General features: G+C 40.7%; 1 protein-coding gene across 3 annotated transcripts in view; it reads right to left on the bottom strand.

Annotated features, from left to right (window-relative positions):
• Positions 1-18,011, bottom strand: part of tgo (Aryl hydrocarbon receptor nuclear translocator homolog tgo) — a 261,601-nt gene that overhangs the window by 21,941 nt on the left and 221,649 nt on the right. For all 3 annotated transcript variants that reach the window (XM_080275477.1, XM_080275478.1, XM_080275479.1), the window contains 3 exons: positions 16,818-16,965; positions 13,346-13,548; positions 10,630-10,750 (listed from right to left, as the gene is read on the bottom strand). In XM_080275477.1, coding sequence (XP_080131603.1) covers positions 10,630-10,750; positions 13,346-13,548; positions 16,818-16,965 — 472 coding nt within the window. The remainder of the gene's footprint in view (positions 1-10,629; positions 10,751-13,345; positions 13,549-16,817; positions 16,966-18,011) is intronic.

Here is an 18,011-nt window from a genome sequence, read left to right as displayed (position 1 = left end):
CTAGAGAAGATGTCAGAGTCGTTGTGAATAAGCCAGCTCTCTCTGTCTATCTCATGCTTGATGTTGCATCCTGTCATGGGTGGCACTGATGAAAGAAGGTCTAGGCAATTCTGAAACTGGGAAGAACAGCTGAATTTCAAAGTATAACATGAGGTGTGCTGAGGTCCAGGGATGAAGAATTGGTAAACATTATACATGAGATACTGTATGTCAAGTGATGTGGGAGATATGAGTTGTATCAAAAGACTGTAAGAAGGTAGTCACTGTAACAAAGTATAAAAGGAAAGGCTGAACAGATGAATATGAGAATCATTGTGGAGTCAGCCTGTTTACCCCTAAATCCAGTGATGTCCTTTTATATCAATTTTGGCATCTCATTTCATTCAGCTCATGAGATACTTTTCAATGACAGATTAGACACAGCCTTCATTAACTTTTTTACTACAGGAGGTCCCCCTCAATCAAAATCTAATCATCTGGTGGATGAAAAAATAAATTAAAAGTTTATCATTCAGGTAACAGGGGTTGACAATGCCATGAATGGTTTGTGGGTGCGCCATCAGAGAAAAGTATAAATGATCACTGAGAAGAGTAGACAATTACAGCACAGAAGGCTTAGAAAGGGATGAAAGTGTATATGTTAAATATTTACCTTGACAATGCTGGTTGGAAAGCATTTGATGAGGAAGAAAAGATTGTATGCAGCATTCATGGACTTGGGAGAAGGCTTATGACAAGGCTGACTGGGATACTTTAAGGCAGGTGTTCTGAATATACTGTATGGAGTTGGTGGAAGGCTACTGGAGGCAGTAAATGCTCTCTACATGGGAAGTAGTGCCTGTGTGAAAGTAAAAGGGATAATGAGGGCATTTTCTTGTGGAAAGTTGAAGTGAAACAGAACTGTGTTATGTCACCATGATTAGTAAATATTAATGTACAGTAGGTGGTAATATAAAAGAAATTAAAATGAGAAGTACACATGAAGGGCCGAGAATGAACTAGGATGGACATGTTTATGTACTTTTAATGATCCTTTATGTTGTTGTTGTATTGCTGGCAGAGTGAGCAACAACTTCAAAATAACTCTGATAACGCTTGCAGAAAGAGCAATCGGACAGTTCACGTTGGTAAAAGTAAGCTTGTGGTGTCTGAGAAGAGAGAACAGAAGTTCACTGATTTCAAGACAAAGACACAGTGGAGGGATTTAGGGGAACAATCTGAACTTCAAAACCAGGCTGGGGAATGAAATGTTGGAAGACATGAAGAGTGATGGTGGGGGAAGACAGAGAACATTTCATTGGGAAAAGAGTGACCAGAGACCTAGTTAGTGTTTTTGATAAAGGAATAGTTGATTAGGAAAAAAAAAAAAAAAAAGGCAATGAGGGGCAGTGTTCTTTTGCCCAACAATCACATATCGGCATAAACCATAAACTGAGGGGAGGGAGAGGGGGGAGGAATCTGAGATTACGAATTACAGAAGGATACATGAAATGTTTGCTATGGAGGAAAGATCAAAAGGCATGCTGTACAGTGGGGAGGAGAAATGAAGAAAACCAGACTGAGGTGATACAGGCAAGCACACAAAAGTAATAAAGAAGTACCTGAAAACAAGGTAATTTATGAGGATACATGAGAAGACCTCCAGCTACATGGGAGAAGAACTGGACAATTTCTGAACAAGAGCTGGTAAGAAGGCAAGAGATGTGTACTGTAAGTATGGAGATGCCTGGAGATTCTTCTGTCATGGCCACACCCTATGCGGGAGTTCATGGGAGGGGACAAGGCATCAGCACAAGTCCTTTTTATTATAAGTTCTTTTTTGTCCTTAAAGTTCCCAATTACAGAAAAACTGCCAATCTAACTTCCAGTGCTGCCTATAAAGCTGATCTGCCAGTTTCCTGTTGTTTACTGTACCAAATCTGTGGATGAACCTGTGATATATTGGAAAACATCCCAGCCCTTATACAACAATGAAGACACACTGCACAGTATATCACACTGTGAGCTGCCACCTCTCTTACCATCCACCATGTCATTCCTGCTTACACAGATTTTCAGACCTCGCCACTCAAAGACGCTCACAACACTTTGAACCATTCTACTATGAGGAAACATTATATCACCATCTACATACAAATGATCGGAAATATTCCAGCTTTTGTCAGTCATATCCACTTCACTCCCTTTTCCATTTGTTTCCACCTCTCTCGTAAACTATCTATCTATCTATCTATCTATAGCCCGACGCCCTAATCCCGCAAAGGGTGGCCGCAGACAAAACGCCTCCAAGTCACTCTGTCACCCACCATTTGACTCCCCTCCCCCCAACTCACCCCCCCCTCCCTCATATACCTCTCAACTCCATCCCTCCACCTCATCCTCGGTCTACCTCTCCCTCTCCCTCCCTCCACCTCACCTACATACACCCTCTTAGTCAGTCTTTCATTCTCCATTCTCTCCACATGTCCAAACCACCTCAGTGTATTTCTCCTAATCTTTTCAACCACATCCACATCTAACCCACAACGTTCCTTCACTTCTTCATTCGTCAACCTGTCCCTCCACATCACTCCACATGCTCCTCTCAAGTAACTCATGTCCACTGCTCTCACTCTTGACTTGTTCCCCTCTTGCAAGGTCCACGCCTCGCTTCCATACGTCAGGGTAGGGATCACAATACCATCATGCAGTGACTTCTTAACTTCCATACTCACCTCCCTATTTCTCATCACTGCTTTCAGTGTACCAACAACCTTTCTTCCCTGCTGTACCCTTTCACGTACTTCATCCCCAAAGTTCAATCCTTACTCATCACACTACCCAAGTACTTGAATGCACTCACATTCTCCATATCCTCACCATCCAATCTCACTGCACACTCTGTGACTTCATTCCTCTCAAACACCATAACTTTACTTTTGTTTACATTAACTTTCAGCTTCCTCCTCCTACACACTGTCCCAAATTCATTCACCAAACCTTGCAACTCCCATTCATCTTCACTCAACAATACTGTATCATCAGCAAACAGCAACACCGGAAGCTTCCAAATCTCACCCTCATTCATTAGGGCCACCCCCACATCCACTGCCCTACCTTGCACCTCCTTTACAACCCCATCCATGTATATATTAAACAGCCATGGAGACATCACACACCCCTGTTTCAGTCCCACATTGAGATCAAAGAACTCACTCAGCTCACCATCCACTCGCACCGTAGCCCTAGCTCCCTCGTACATACTCTTCACAGCACTCAACAATTTCCCCTCCACTCCATATATTCTCAATACCTTCCACATACCTTGCCTATCTATTCTGTCATAAGCTTTCTCCAAGTCCACGAAGGCAGCATACACTTTCCTTCCCTTCTCTAGATACTTCTCCATTAAACATCTTAGAACAAATATCTGATCTACACACCCTTTTCCCTTCCTAAATCCCCCTTGTTCTTATCCAACTAGCTCCTCTGTCATATGCCTAACCCTATCAATGAGTATTCTACCATATATTTTACCAGTCACACTAAGAAGGCAAATACCCCTATGGTTACCACATACTTCTCTCTCCCCTTTTCCTTTGTACAGAGGAACAATTATACCTGATTTCCAGTCCTCTGGAACCCTTCCCTCTTCCCAAGCCAATCTACACAACTTCCATATCCACTCCACAACAATCTCACCCCCATACCTAAGCATTTCACCACACACTCCATCAATTCCTGGGGCCTTTCCCAGCTTAATCTTCTTCATCGCTTCCACTACTTCTGACCGACTGATCTCTTCCTCCCTCCTCTCATCTCTTCTTCTCCCAGCCATTCCCCAACCACTTATACTCACACTGCTCTCACTCTCTACATTCAACAAATCCTCAAAGTGCTCCTTCCATCTCCTCAATTTCACTCTCTTCTCCACCAACAATCTATTATTCCTATCTTTCACTCCCCTACTATTTCCCCTTTCACACTGTCTTACTTTCTTTACCTCCTTCCAAAACAATTTCTTACTCTCCCTCCATTTCACACTCAGATTCCTCCCAAACTCTTCATCCACTTTCTTCTTACTCTCGTAAACCCATCCATATATTATGTATATAACATCCAAGGGAACATCACACACTCATGTCTCAGTCCAACAATGATACTGAACCACTCATCCAAACGTCCATCTGCCCTTCGCATTGTGGTACTGTACTGTCATAGTTGGATGGCTCCATTGCCTCGTTATTCAAACACCCCTTAACTCCCTCCCTCTTCCCTGAGAGACGGATGGTGGACTACAGAAGAGGCACCTTCAGCTTGAAGTCTATTGGGCTGACATTTCAGATAAACCTATGGTTACAACTATTAATACTACTACTATACTAAAGTATTCAACAGCTTTCTGTCAGTGCCATCCAAATGTGCTAAAGCCATCCATCCATCAATCTTCCAATCAAGTACTGCTCTAAAAGGAGCAGAGGGGCTTGGAGCTATGCTACTTATTTCCAACACATAAGGTGTGTGACAAGTTACTCAACCAAGTGGTATTACATGAACAATAAAACACAACTACCCCTTGGAATCACTCTCATGTAGGCTTCATCCACTTGTAATGCCTTAACTCACAAGACCACCATGTGTTTAAAAACTGCATGAGGACTATGAAGCTAATGCACTACACCAGTATACAACACGAAGTCTAACCCTTGATCTCCCTGTGTGCGTAAGAGAACTGCCCAATACAGTAAATTAAAACACACCCAAGCATAGAAAGGTGCAAATGGATTAAAACACTTTCCACAATACAGGGTACTTCCCTCTTCACCATGCCATTTGCTTCTCCCTGATTCATCATAAATAATCTAGAAGTCCTTCTCACATGCATTCCCCACTATCTGCCTGACTGCAGAAATTTCATGCATACATCTCCTATCACTCCAGAAACTATCCTTTTCACAACTCAAAAGACATTCACATAACTTCCTTACCTGCACTACCAATTATTCTTCCATGTATCTTTCTTACATCACTCAACAGCCTTTTTACACAATAGTTTTTGCACCAGCTTCTCTCACCTTTATTTTTGTACAAAGGCACAATCACATCCAGGCATTTTCTACTCCTCTTGTACACCTCCATTCTTCTAGGCTTTCTGGTGTTATATTCACAAAAGTTACTGCACTCTCTGTAGTTAATTTCATCATTTCTGCATATACTGTACCTCATCCACAACTGCCGCCTTTCCATCCTTCAAACCTCTGCACTATTCTCTCTCAACTCTCACGTGATTCACACTCCCAAACATTCTCCTCTCTATAAAAAATAAACAGTATAATATATCACATGTTCTTGTTTGCCTCTGAAATAGAAATTACTAACCAGAATGTGAGTATCTTTCCACATACATGTCCTTCAGTTATGACTGGGAGCTTCAATTTCATGCTCCTCTAGCATACCACAATAAATCAACTGTTACATCATTCACATGATCCATACCAACTCCTCCATTCAGATCACCCAGCTTGAAAAACTCTTGTCATCAGTTCAACCATTTTATCAAATTAAAACCATTTACTACGCTGGGTGGTAACCATATAACCAAATTTTGGCTCCCGGTGGTTTAGTGGGTAATAAAGGTGCTCCAGTCGGATTGAGCCGGTGAAGGTTTATATCCAAGGAGTGGTTGGGGTTTATTGCTCCCGTAATGCCACTCAGGGATGAGTGAGGCTGGTCACTCTCATCTTAAATGCCAGGACCAACTTTCCTAGCCCCGGGCTCCGACGCTCCTCACGGGGCAAACGTAGGATTAGACGATGGATGGATGGATGGAATTCCAGAACCTGTTCTCTTCAACACCTTGGTCATCAACCAGTGTAATTATGAGTTATTTCACAATCTCAAATCGAGAGTTAATGCACACAGGAACAGATGGATTGCTGTTGTTAACCATGTGAGGAGCTACCATAAAAGTGAAATGTAGCTACAAAATTGGTTATCAGACATACAATCATCAATCTTAGGCAAGAAACATTCAGCCAAAAGTAGAGACAGTTTAAGTCCAGGCAAGACTCTAACAATGTTCCATATCTTAGTAGTTTCCAACAACTACTTGGAAGAAATTAGCTGCTTCTGGCACACGAGTTTAGCCTCCAGTTCACTGAAAGGACTAGCTGTAGCTCAGCCAACCTCAGTATGGGAATTTCTTGAGAGGACACATGGCATCATTTTCATGTGTGTGTGTATGAGTTTAGTCACAATCCCACACTGAACTCTATTACTCATCATTCATCATTCACCAACAAATCCACCCCCTCCTTACTCTGTCCATAAGTGTTCATATCTGACCTTGTGCACATAAAACACTTTCTAACAGTATGCAGAACTTCTCTCTACTCTGTACTTTTTGTATAACGGTCTAGTTGCATAGGACTTACTTCTACTGGATAAAATCTTATGGTGTGAGCCAGAAGCCAATAATCAGAGGACATCCTTTGCTAACTGCAAAGGAGGGGTCAATGATATAGTAATCAATTGTTTTGACTACTACTCTTCTATCAGGAGAAAAAATATAAAAATATATAAATATATATATATATATATATATATATATATATATATATATATATATATATATATATATATATATATGTGGTGAGTGTAGCCTATACACTGTATATACACTGTATATGGCTAGTGAGGGAGTGATCGCCCTCTACCTACACAGATCAAAAGCCCTCGGGAGCAGGGGGGTGGTTGCCTTCTCAGGCAGAGGAACTCCTTGAGAGTGAAATGGCTGGGAAGCATGCCGGCACGTGACTGGCTACAGCATAGCTGGGTCTTTCGGGTGTGGGCAATCAGGCAAGTTAGCTGCCTACTGCGACTGCAACACATTGGCGAGGTGTTCAGGAAGTTAGCCAAAGAAACCTTGATGGACTCTGAAAGAACAATAATGGCCCCCAGTCCCGTGCAGCCCTTAAATGGGCAGGGGTGCTAAGAATCTCACGGTTGCCTCAATTACAATCTAATTCATTTGTTAATGCAAAAAATACAATTAAAATTGGTAACTGGAATGTGAGAACGCTAAATCATGACGGTAAAATTGATGAGTTAGGGAAGGTATTTCAAAATTATGGACTTGATATTTGTGCTCTGACAGAAACTAGATTAACTGGAGTTGATAAGTTGGATTTGGAGGATGGTATACGTTTATTGATATCTGGCCGACAGGACGGAATGCATTATCAGGGAGTAGGATTGTTACTGGGTTGTAAGGCAAATAAGGCATTATGTGAGTGGGATCCTATAGATGAGCGATTGTTATACGCACGGTTTAAATCAAATCATGGCAACATCAGTCTGTTTGTGTGTTATGCACCTACTAATGATGCACTCGATGAAAGGAAAGACACATTTTATGAAAAGTTGCAAGAAGGAGTAGGAAGGGTACCTAGACATGATGTTTTGATCTGCATTGGAGATTTTAATGCAGTAATGGGCTGCTCAAATGAGGGATTTGAGGCATGTATGGGTAAGATGGGAGTTGGTAGTAGGATGAGTGAAAACGGAGTGAGATTTGGAAGCTTCTGTCTAGCAAATGACTTAGTCATCGGGGGCACACTCTTTCAGCATTGCAAAATACACAAGACAACTTGGGTGTCGCCGTGTGGAAAATATAAAAATCAGATTGATCACATCGCTATCAGTAGGAGGCATAAAAGTTCTCTGCTAGATGTTCATGTTAAACGGGGAGCGGATATTGGTAGTGACCATCAACTCAGCATTGCAAAAATAAGGTTTAAACTTAAAAATCAGAAGAAGGAAAAATCTGGTGTTGGTAGATACGATATTGTTAAGCTTAGAAGGGAAGGAGAAGAAAAGGAGGAATTCAGTTTAGAATGCAGAAATAGGTTTTTGGTGTTGGAAACGTTGGAAGAGGGGGAGAGAAGTGTAGATGAGATGTGGGAGGATGTGAACAAAGTTTTGCATGAGACTGCTGAATGTACGATTGGAAGGAGACATAGATTCAGGAGAAAGAAATGGATATCAGAGGAAACGTGGGATATGATAAAAAGGAGAGGTGAGGCTAAATTGAGGAGTGAGATGCAATGCGTTGATGAACGAGAGATTGAATTAGCAAGAGCTGCGTACTGGAGTTTGAATTCAGAAGTAAGAAGGTTAGCTAGGAGAGATAAAAGAAGATGTGTGGATGAAAAGGTTGCAGAGACTGAAATCTTAATAAACAAAAATGATGGACAGAGTCAAAGAATAGCATATGAATCGATTAGAGAACTGAGTGGTAATGCAGGTAAACGCAAGGAAATACCAGTTAGAGACAGGGAAGGAAATTTATTGACCAAAGATGGAGATATTAAAAATAGATGGAAAGAGCATTTTGAGACAGTTCTTAATAGACCAGTACCACCAGAAGAGGATATACCGTCTGCTCAGGAAGATTTAAATATAGAAACAGGAGAGTTGAGGCTTGCAGAAGTGGAGAAAGCAGTAAAACAGTTAAAGAATAACAAGGCACCAGGGGAGGATGGTTTATTTCCGGAAATGTTTAAAGTGGAGGGGGATAGATTAATAATGATCTTGACCAAGCTATTCAATAAGATATGGGTGACGGGGTTACTACCATCAGTTTGGAAGAATGGTGTAATTGTTAAAATTCCGAAGAAGGGAGACCTGAGTGAATGTGGTAATTGGAGGGGAATCTCTTTGTCACCGATAGCTTTGAAAGTTTTCAGTAGAGTGTTGTTAAATAGGTTGGAGCCAGTGGTTGAGGGTATTCTGAGGGATGAACAGGCTGGTTTTAGAAAGGGACGTGGTTGCAATGATCATATCTTTATAGTTAGGCATTTGATGCAGCAAGTTAATGAAATGAGAGTACCGTTAAGTCTTTGTTTTGTTGATTTTGAAAAGGCTTTTGATAGTGTTTCGAGAGAGACTATGGGGAAGATCATGAGACATTATGGAATACCAGAGGAGTTTGTGAGGGTCATTATGAACATGTATGAGGACACATTTTGTAAAGTGATGGTTGATGGCTGTCTGAGTGATTCGTTTGAAGTCAAGTCCGGAGTAATTCAAGGTGGTGTTCTATCGCCTTTACTATTTATATTGGTCATTGATTACATTATGAAACGCGTTGGAACAGAAACCGGTGCAGGTATACTTTGGGGAGAAAACAGGAAACTTTTGGATTTAGATTATGCAGATGATATAGTTTTGATTTGTGATGGGCCAGAAGAGATGCAGAGAGTGTTGGACTGTTTGGTGAGTGAAGGTCGCAAGGTGGGTTTGGTTATTAATTGTGGAAAAACTGAAATAATCAATATGAATATGGAAAATGCGCAGGAATGTGTAATTGGAGGTATGGTTGTAAAGCAAGTTGATAGGTTTAAATATTTAGGTACTTAATTAGCCAAGGATGGTTCTTTGAACTTTGAATTCGAGGAAAGGTTAAAGAAGGCTAATCAGGCAATGGGAATGCTTAAAAATATTTGGAATAATAACAATTTTTCTGTTCAAACAAAAATCAAACTTTATAAGGTAATGGTTAGGAGTATCTTAATTTATGGACACGAGTCTTGGTACAGCACAGTGACTATGGAAAACAAATTCTTGGTGTTTGAAAATAAAGCACTTAGAAGAATATTAGGAGTTAAGTGGTGGGAAAGGATACCAAATAGTAGAATTAGAGAAATAACGGGAGTGCAGCCGATCGATGAATATGTTAGATTCTCACGATGGAAGTGGCTAGGACATGTGTATAGGAGACAGGGAATAGTACGAGGTACACCAGGGTGGGTGGCACTTGGTAGGAGAGGTAGAGGAAGGCCAAAAGAGACGTGGGTGAGGACAATGAGATGGGAAGCTGGAGATGAGTGTTGGGGAGATCTTGAGGAGTTAGCACAAGATAGGATGTGGTGGTGTGAGTTCATCGAGGCCCTATGCATCCCCGAGGGTGCCACAGGAAATGATTGATTGATTGATTGATATATATATATATATATATATATATATAACTGCTGTTAGCAGAACATATTACCCAAGTGCATCAAGAGCACTGAGGGGGTTAATGTAATGGCTGAAAAAGTGCTGTTACCTGGGTTTCTTTGTGCATCAATACAATGATAACCACTGCCACAAGAAGCAGCCACACGTGACTAACATATGCTGAAGTTTCTATCAACATGAAAAAAAGTTAGACCAGTTTTAATTCAAGTACTGTATTTCTTCTAAAATATCAAGCTTTTTCAAAACAAATGGTCCTGTAACTTAGGGCAAACTGGCAAATCAGCTATTTATCTATCTATCTATATGCTGGTATATCTATTGCAATGGACATTTAATATGCACTCTTTCTATAATTTGCGATGGACTTCTTACCAATAGCAAAGGATGTCTGAGAGTTGTATTCTCAGTGGCTAAGCAGACTCTTTTAACACCTATTCCTTAATTTTTTATGGTTGGTTAATATTTTTTTTGTACATTATTTACACTGAGTATGGTTACAGTACAATGACGTAGGTAGTACAGAAGAAGACAGGAAAGCATATTATGCAAGACAAACTGCTCATAAACATCTGTTTGGGAGTCTTTTCAACTGATAACAAGACATGCCTTACTGGTCCTCAAACCACTTACCATTTTGTGAATTTGATCCCATGAGGTCTGAGGTGTTTGGTGTGGATGTGACCTGAAGGCGCCCAATGGCCACCAGGCAACAATGGGAGGATCCGTGGGCCTCTTCTTCACCTCGGTCCATCTTCAGTGCAAGAATGGAAATCAGGTTTACTGCTTCTTTTAACCCCTTCAACACAATGGCATACAGTACTTTCCTTTTTTATATCTATCTATCTATCTATAGCCCGACGCCCTAATCCCGCAAAGGGTGGCCGCAGACAAAACGCCTCCAAGTCACTCTGTCACCCACCATTTGACTCCCCTCCCCCCAACTCACCCCCCCCTCCCTCACATACCTCTCAACTCCGTCCCTCCACCTCATCCTCGGTCTACCCCTCCCTCTCCCTCCCTCCACCTCACCTACATACACCCTCTTAGTCAGTCTTTCATTCTCCATCCTCTCCCCATGTCCAAACCACCTCAGTGTATTTCTCCTAATCTTTCAACCACATCCACATCTACCCCACAACGTTCCATCACTTCTTCATTCGTCAACCTGTCCCTCCATGTCACTCCACATGCTCCTCTCAAGTAACTCATTTCCACTGCTCTCACTCTTGACTTGTTCCCCTCTTGCAAGGTCCACGCCTCGCTTCCATACGTCAGGGTAGGGATCACAATACCATCATGCAGTGACTTCTTAACTTCCATACTCACCTCCCTATTTCTCATCACTGCTTTCAGTGTGCCAACAGCCTTCCTTCCCTGCTGTACCCTTTCACGTACTTCATCCCCCAAAGTTCCATCCTTACTCATCACACTACCCAAGTACTTGAATGCACTCACATTCTCCATATCCTCACCATCCAACCTCACTGCACACTCTGTGACTTCATTCCTCTCAAACACCATAACTTTACTTTTGTTTACATTAACTTTCAGCTTCCTCCTCCTACACACTGTCCCAAATTCATTCACCAAACCTTGCAACTCCCATTCATCTTCACTCAACAATACTGTATCATCAGCAAACAGCAACACCGGAAGCTTCCAAATCTCACCCTCATTCATTAGGGCCACCCCCACATCCACTGCCCTACCTTGTACCTCCTTTACGACCCCATCCATATATATATTAAACAGCCATGGAGACATTATATATTTTATATCTCCTGATGATTTATTCAGATTAGCATTGGGGACATTTTTAAAACAGGAGGGGTTAGATATGGCCTACACCAACCACTTCACTGCTATGGTGATGAATAAAATCATCTGGTAGCGGTAAGAATAAGGTAAAAGTTATGTACTCTGGCTGCAGGGAACCATAAAATATAAAAACAGAAGAGCTCTGAACACTGCATCGCTCTTATTTCTTTAATTGCCAACCTGATGATGATTTGTACACCTATCCATTATGCCTCCCACTTGCCAACACGCCTGATTTTGCCATGTTTGTGCTTTCTTAACTCCTTCACTCCACTAATGCATTTTGTACTTCATTCTTGTAATCTCGCGCAACTTCAATCACCTTGGGATGAATTTTTCAACAGGGGGTTTGATAAAGCGTTTATTACTTTCTCTACTTCAGGCCTCTTCTAAGCAGGTAAGAATAGTTTGGAGATAGGAAAAATAAATCAAACATGTCAATACATAAAGGGATTAATGGGATATTAAAAGACTTGCCTAAGAGAAAGGCTTAACTGGTCCACAGTAAAGCACATCCAATGTCTGATACATAAAAATGTCACTGCATGTGTCTAGTACTATGCTTCAATCATTTCCCACGCACAAACTGTATTGTATGGTAACATTTATAAAGGCTCCAACACGCTTGCATACATTGGCCTTGGTCATCTAATCCACATAGCTCGATCTCTGGCAGCCTCCCTATTCAGTCCCTTATCCCTGAGGTCACACTCTATGACCTTGTCTCAGGTCTTTTTTGGTCTGCCTCTAACAACCATACCTGGAATTCACACTTCTCATTTTCCACACCCAAATGTCATCCTCCATCCTCTCCACATGCCCAAACCATCTCATTCTGCCCCTCCCATCACAACACCAATACACTTCAGTCCCATCCTTCCCCTCAACTTTTCAATCAAAAACCTATTCCCCCCAGCCCTTGCATTGAAGGACACACTACACATTCATCTAATCACTGTCATTTCTAAACGTATGAGCCTATGAATATCCTCTTCCTTTGCTGCCCAGGTCTAACTACCATACAGCATATATAAGTATATAATGCACAACACTTGCCACAGTCAACTGAAAATTTCATGAGCCAAGTTACAGTAACTTACAGGGTGAAAGGGATGACATTCCCCAAAACTTTTAACAATACTTCTACAACAACATGACTGAAAGTCTGACCTGCTCACATTACTGCAGAGTGGACTACATAATGTGTAAGCAGCCTAGCCACTTTCTATCCTCACAAGTGTTGTAAAAGAAATCAATAAAAAAAGCCTGCCTTACCCTTTACTCCCTCTCTCCAATCCAGTGTTGTATTTTAAATTTTACTCTTGATGCCTTCTGATAATTTTATTCAGATAGGAAGAGAAGACAGGCTGTGGTCAGGCTAATGGAGATTTATTCTTTACCCAGCCACTGCAAATGGCATCTCCATAGTTAACAAAATTGTCTGCAGTTAGCATGAATAAACTAAAAAAGGGTGTTGTCCTGATTCAATGGTGACTCTAACCTTCTACCAGCATCAAGCCTGACTTACCTGCACTCCAGTGGGTGGCCAATTTTTTATGTAGCCAGTGCAGTGGACAACAGCGTAATTGTGTCCATCTGATGCTGGGCCCAGGGAGTTCCTCTGACGCAACCGGTTTAGGTGGCCAGAATTCATGTTATCTGGGGTTATGTTGCCAACCTTCATACGGCAGATGAAGCCTCGCCGAGACCCCATGCACAGACGCATTGATGCTGCAGGGATACAAACACAGCGATAAACAATGTTTTGCAAAATTCTTCCACCGAGGCGTTTTTACTCCATTCACTGTACAGACTGTGTTTGTAATGCCAGACAATAACCCTGTGAACAAAAACCTTACCTAAACTAATATACAGGTGGTCCCCGTTTTACAATCGGTCAACTTACGATTTTTCGACTTTACGATGGTGTACTTTCAGTACAATGTTCAATAACTTACATGAGATACAGTATTCAACACTTTATAATAAAATGGGCTTTGTGTTAATGATTTTACCCAACCGTAGGTCCTAAACACATTTTAGGTAGGCTTGGCTAGGCTATGATGTTCGGTTAATTAGGTGTATTAAATGCATTTTTTACTATTTTTGACTTATGTAAATGCCAGGACCAACTTGCCCAGCCCAGGGCTCCTACGCTCCTCATGGGGCAACGTAGGATTGGATGATGGATGGATGATGATAAACTTCAATTATGATCAGTTTTCAGACTAATATTTCAGGGCAGATTTACTTTAAAGAAAAAAAAAAAGAAAGTACTGAACATGAAACTTTTCATCTTTCCTGTACAGTACCTGTCAAAATATTTTAGTAGTGGTACTGGTATCTTTTACTTAAGGTTTTTGTTTCTTGAACTTCCAACAACCATAACGTATGCACAGTCGAATGAAAAATCTCTGATATCTTTTAATTCTATACTGAAAACCTTCAACTATATACAGGGAACTGAATTTAGTTTGCTTATTTTCAATTTTAGCATTTAACTGAAAATTTCCTGAGTAGTTATCATCATCATCTATATACCCTTTTCCTTTATTTTATTTATTTATTTATTTTCTAATGTGGGCATAAACTTGTGAAAGTGTGAAAACCTGTGCATTTAGATCCAGTCAGGAGCAAGAATGGTTGGCAGTTTGCAGTAACCTATCTGTCTTTTTATGAACTATAATTTCTGAGATGTGTTCTTACATGAATGTACAAAGCCTCAAGTGACTATAATTCAGTACTTTAAAGTCCAAGGTTACTGATAAAGGTATTGGGGGATTTCAAGTGAAACAGAAACAAAAGTTAAGGGGAACAATTTACATGCAAGACAAAAGTGTGCTGTGTATATTTACGCAGAATATCATATAAGACAGATAACAATTTATGAAGCAAATTACATCAAGGAAAGTTGTTGAAAATGTTGGAAGCCAGCACTGCTAGTACCGAAGTTACAGGAGTGGTTGTTGTTGCTCTATCCTGGTATGTCTGGCTGACCAGACCTGTCAAACACAAGCAAGCAGCTACCTTCCTATGCCAGACAAGGCTACACCAGGGTTACTTACTTGAGCACAAAATCTTAATGACTAAATTCATAAAAAAACATTACAAGAATGATTTATGATGAGGAAATGGAAAATGTAAGTGCATTTAAGTACTTGGGTGGTGTGATGAGTAAGTTTGGAAGTTTGGTGGGTGAAGTGCTTGAAAGGGTACAACAAGGAAGAAAGGTTACTGGTTCTTTGAAAGCACTGATAAGAAACAGGGAAGTGAAAAAATCGCTGCATGACTACTGTATTGTGATACCATCTCTACTGCGTGGATGTGAAGCTTGGACCTTGTTGGAAGGACACAAGTTAAGAGTGAGAACAGTGGAAATGAGTTATCTGAAAGGAGCACATGGAGTTACATGGCAAGACAGACTAACGAATGAGGAAGTGAAGAAGCATTGTGGTGTGGATGTGGATGTGATTAAAAGCATTAGGAGAAATATATTAAGGTGGTTTGACCATGTGGAGATGATGAGAGACTAATGAGGAGAGTGTATGTGAGTGAGGTGAAGGGGAGGAGAGGGAGGGGGAGGCCAAGGATGGGATGGAGGGGTGGATTGGAGAGGTATATGAGAAAGTGGGGTGTGAGCCGGGAGGAGGGCTTTTTGGTGGGGGACCAGGCAACATGAAGGTGATTGTTTGTGGCCATCCTTCACAGGATTAAAGCATCTTGCAATAGATAAGTGGATAGACAGAACAACAAAATCACAATACTGAGATGTGGTAAACAGACAGTCTGAGTAATGCTTACAACAGAATGGGTACTCATTTATAACTGATTTTTTAATGGAAGATTTTTGCTTCTAGATGTAAGTGATGTATATCTGTGGTTTTGGATTATCTTGTTATTATTCCAAAGGATTTGTTCTGTGTTTTTTTATGTTGATCCATGTTTATGTTAATTAAGGCTGGGGCCCAGCTTGGGTCAGCATACTTTATGGCTGTTCAAATGAATTGTCTGTAGACAATTTTCAAGGATTCTTCCAGCAATTCAAAGCTTTAGCTGCATTTGACGAGGTACCGTCGCACCTTCAGCTGCATTAGAGGAGGCACAGCTGCATGACAGTATCTCTCATTAACTCAATCAATCAAACAGCTTACCAACATACATAGTGTCCTGTACTGATTCATTAACAGCATGCAGAGTCAACAACACGCACCTCTGTACAAGATACTGGTTTGACTTCAGCTGAAATATTTGGAATTCAAGAAACAATACTGACTTGTTAGAAAGAAACTTTACAAGAAACAAATCGGCAACACAAATGCAATTTCAGTTAATATGGAATTTATAAAGTACAACCTACCAAGTAAACTATCTCTATATTTATCTATCTATTGCCAGAAGTCTTAATCTCTTACAGGGTGGCCACAAACAAATCCCCTCCACGTCACCCTGTCCCCCGCCATTTCACTGCCCTGCTCCCAACTCACATCTCCCTCTCTCATGTACCTCTCCACTCCATCCCTCCACCTCATCCTCAGCCTCCCCCTCCCTCTCCCCCCCTCACTTCACTCACATACACTCTCCTCGTCAATCTCTCACCCTCCATCCTCTCCACATGGCCAAACTACTGTTATGAAAAAAATAATAAAATAAATAAATGAAAAATACATAAATAAATAATGATAACAACCAGTTCCATAATACCCACTTCAAAGCATACCATGCTGAGGCTAAGTTACAGTACTCCTTCTACATTAAATGCTGGAGACGGCCTGATACAGCATTTTACACGATACAAAAACTTCCAGCCTTATCTAAAAGATAAAACTTCATGTGCAAGAAACAACTGCCACTCTGTTCTTTACCACAAAGCAATCTGGAGCTGTTGTTGTTGTCGCTGACCAACCTCAGTCTGTCTGGCTGAAACCAGGAGTGAATGTTTAATATAAACTTGACCCAATTTAATCTACGTAATGACATTTACAATGCATATTAAAGCTTACACTGGTGTCCCTCCTTCTTGACAGTGCCAGTTTTCAAGTCAAGGATACGGCCCTGGTTGGCAGGCTCCTGAGTACTCAGCTGCTCTCGTACCTTCTCTACATCCTCAGGATGTACGTGCTCATATACACTTGACCCAAACCAATCACTCTGTTGACATGGAAATTAGTCTGCATGAGTAACAAAATGTCTTCAGTGAGAAATAATTTTGTTTGTACCTACTTATAAAATAAATAAATAAACAGATAAATAAATAAAAATTGTAATCCAGTTTCCTATGAGGTGGAGAAATCTTGACCACAAATATAAATCTTCAAATATATATGTTTCATTCCATAGAGTATAGTATATATAAGAATTCTATACTATGTGCTTCATATTAACTAAGTTACCTTGTCAATTGGTTAGGTTAAAAAAAATGGTGCAACCCATGTCATGTGCATCTCTATGCATGGTTCAGTCATTTAATTCTATCCTCCATCAATTCTTTTGCTACCTCAACTTCTATGAAAATTTTTTCCTACACACTGGCTTAGCATATCAAGCCACCTTCCTGGCCTTCCAAGCCTCCTCTCACCCTCACTCATGTACATGTATACCATACTTCTTTTGCCACCCTTATTACCGGTATATCCTTTTGCTCTATGTGACAGCACTCTACTGTCACTGAACCCTTTCATATACACTTTAATCGACAACTTTTGTACTCCCCATCTTTCACAAAATTCTGTAGTTAGGTACATAACATCTGAACCTGTATAAAAAGATATAGCTACTCTCTCTTTCAGCATCTGAAATAAGAAATTATCCAACCTAACAATATCATAAGTAAGATATCCATACTGGCTGCTGTACAAATAAAACTTAACTAATAACACATGCAATGCAGCTAACTTGGATACCATGCAAAATTCTATGACAATGAAGTATAACTGGCATTAGCATCACGGCACTCTCAAGTCTCCTCCCCAAGTTATGCCTCTGAAAGGAATAACATTAGTAATCACTACAATCAATTTAGGTAAAGAGAACCCTCAATATAACGAAATAATTGGGGGAAGGGAGGGATCATTATATCCAAAAGTTCGCTATATCCGATGGTTGTTATTAATCGAGGGATTACCAACCCGTGGTCGCTATATCCGTGGAGTAATTCAGTCCTACATCCGCAACCACAACTTTATGAAGTTTCACAT

Source organism: Coenobita brevimanus, chromosome 61 (genome assembly GCF_032717465.1).
Source record: "Coenobita brevimanus isolate Jiangsu-jjx chromosome 61, ASM3271746v2, whole genome shotgun sequence".
NCBI lineage: Eukaryota > Metazoa > Arthropoda > Malacostraca > Decapoda > Coenobitidae > Coenobita > Coenobita brevimanus.
This window is presented reverse-complemented; position numbering and strand designations above follow the sequence as displayed.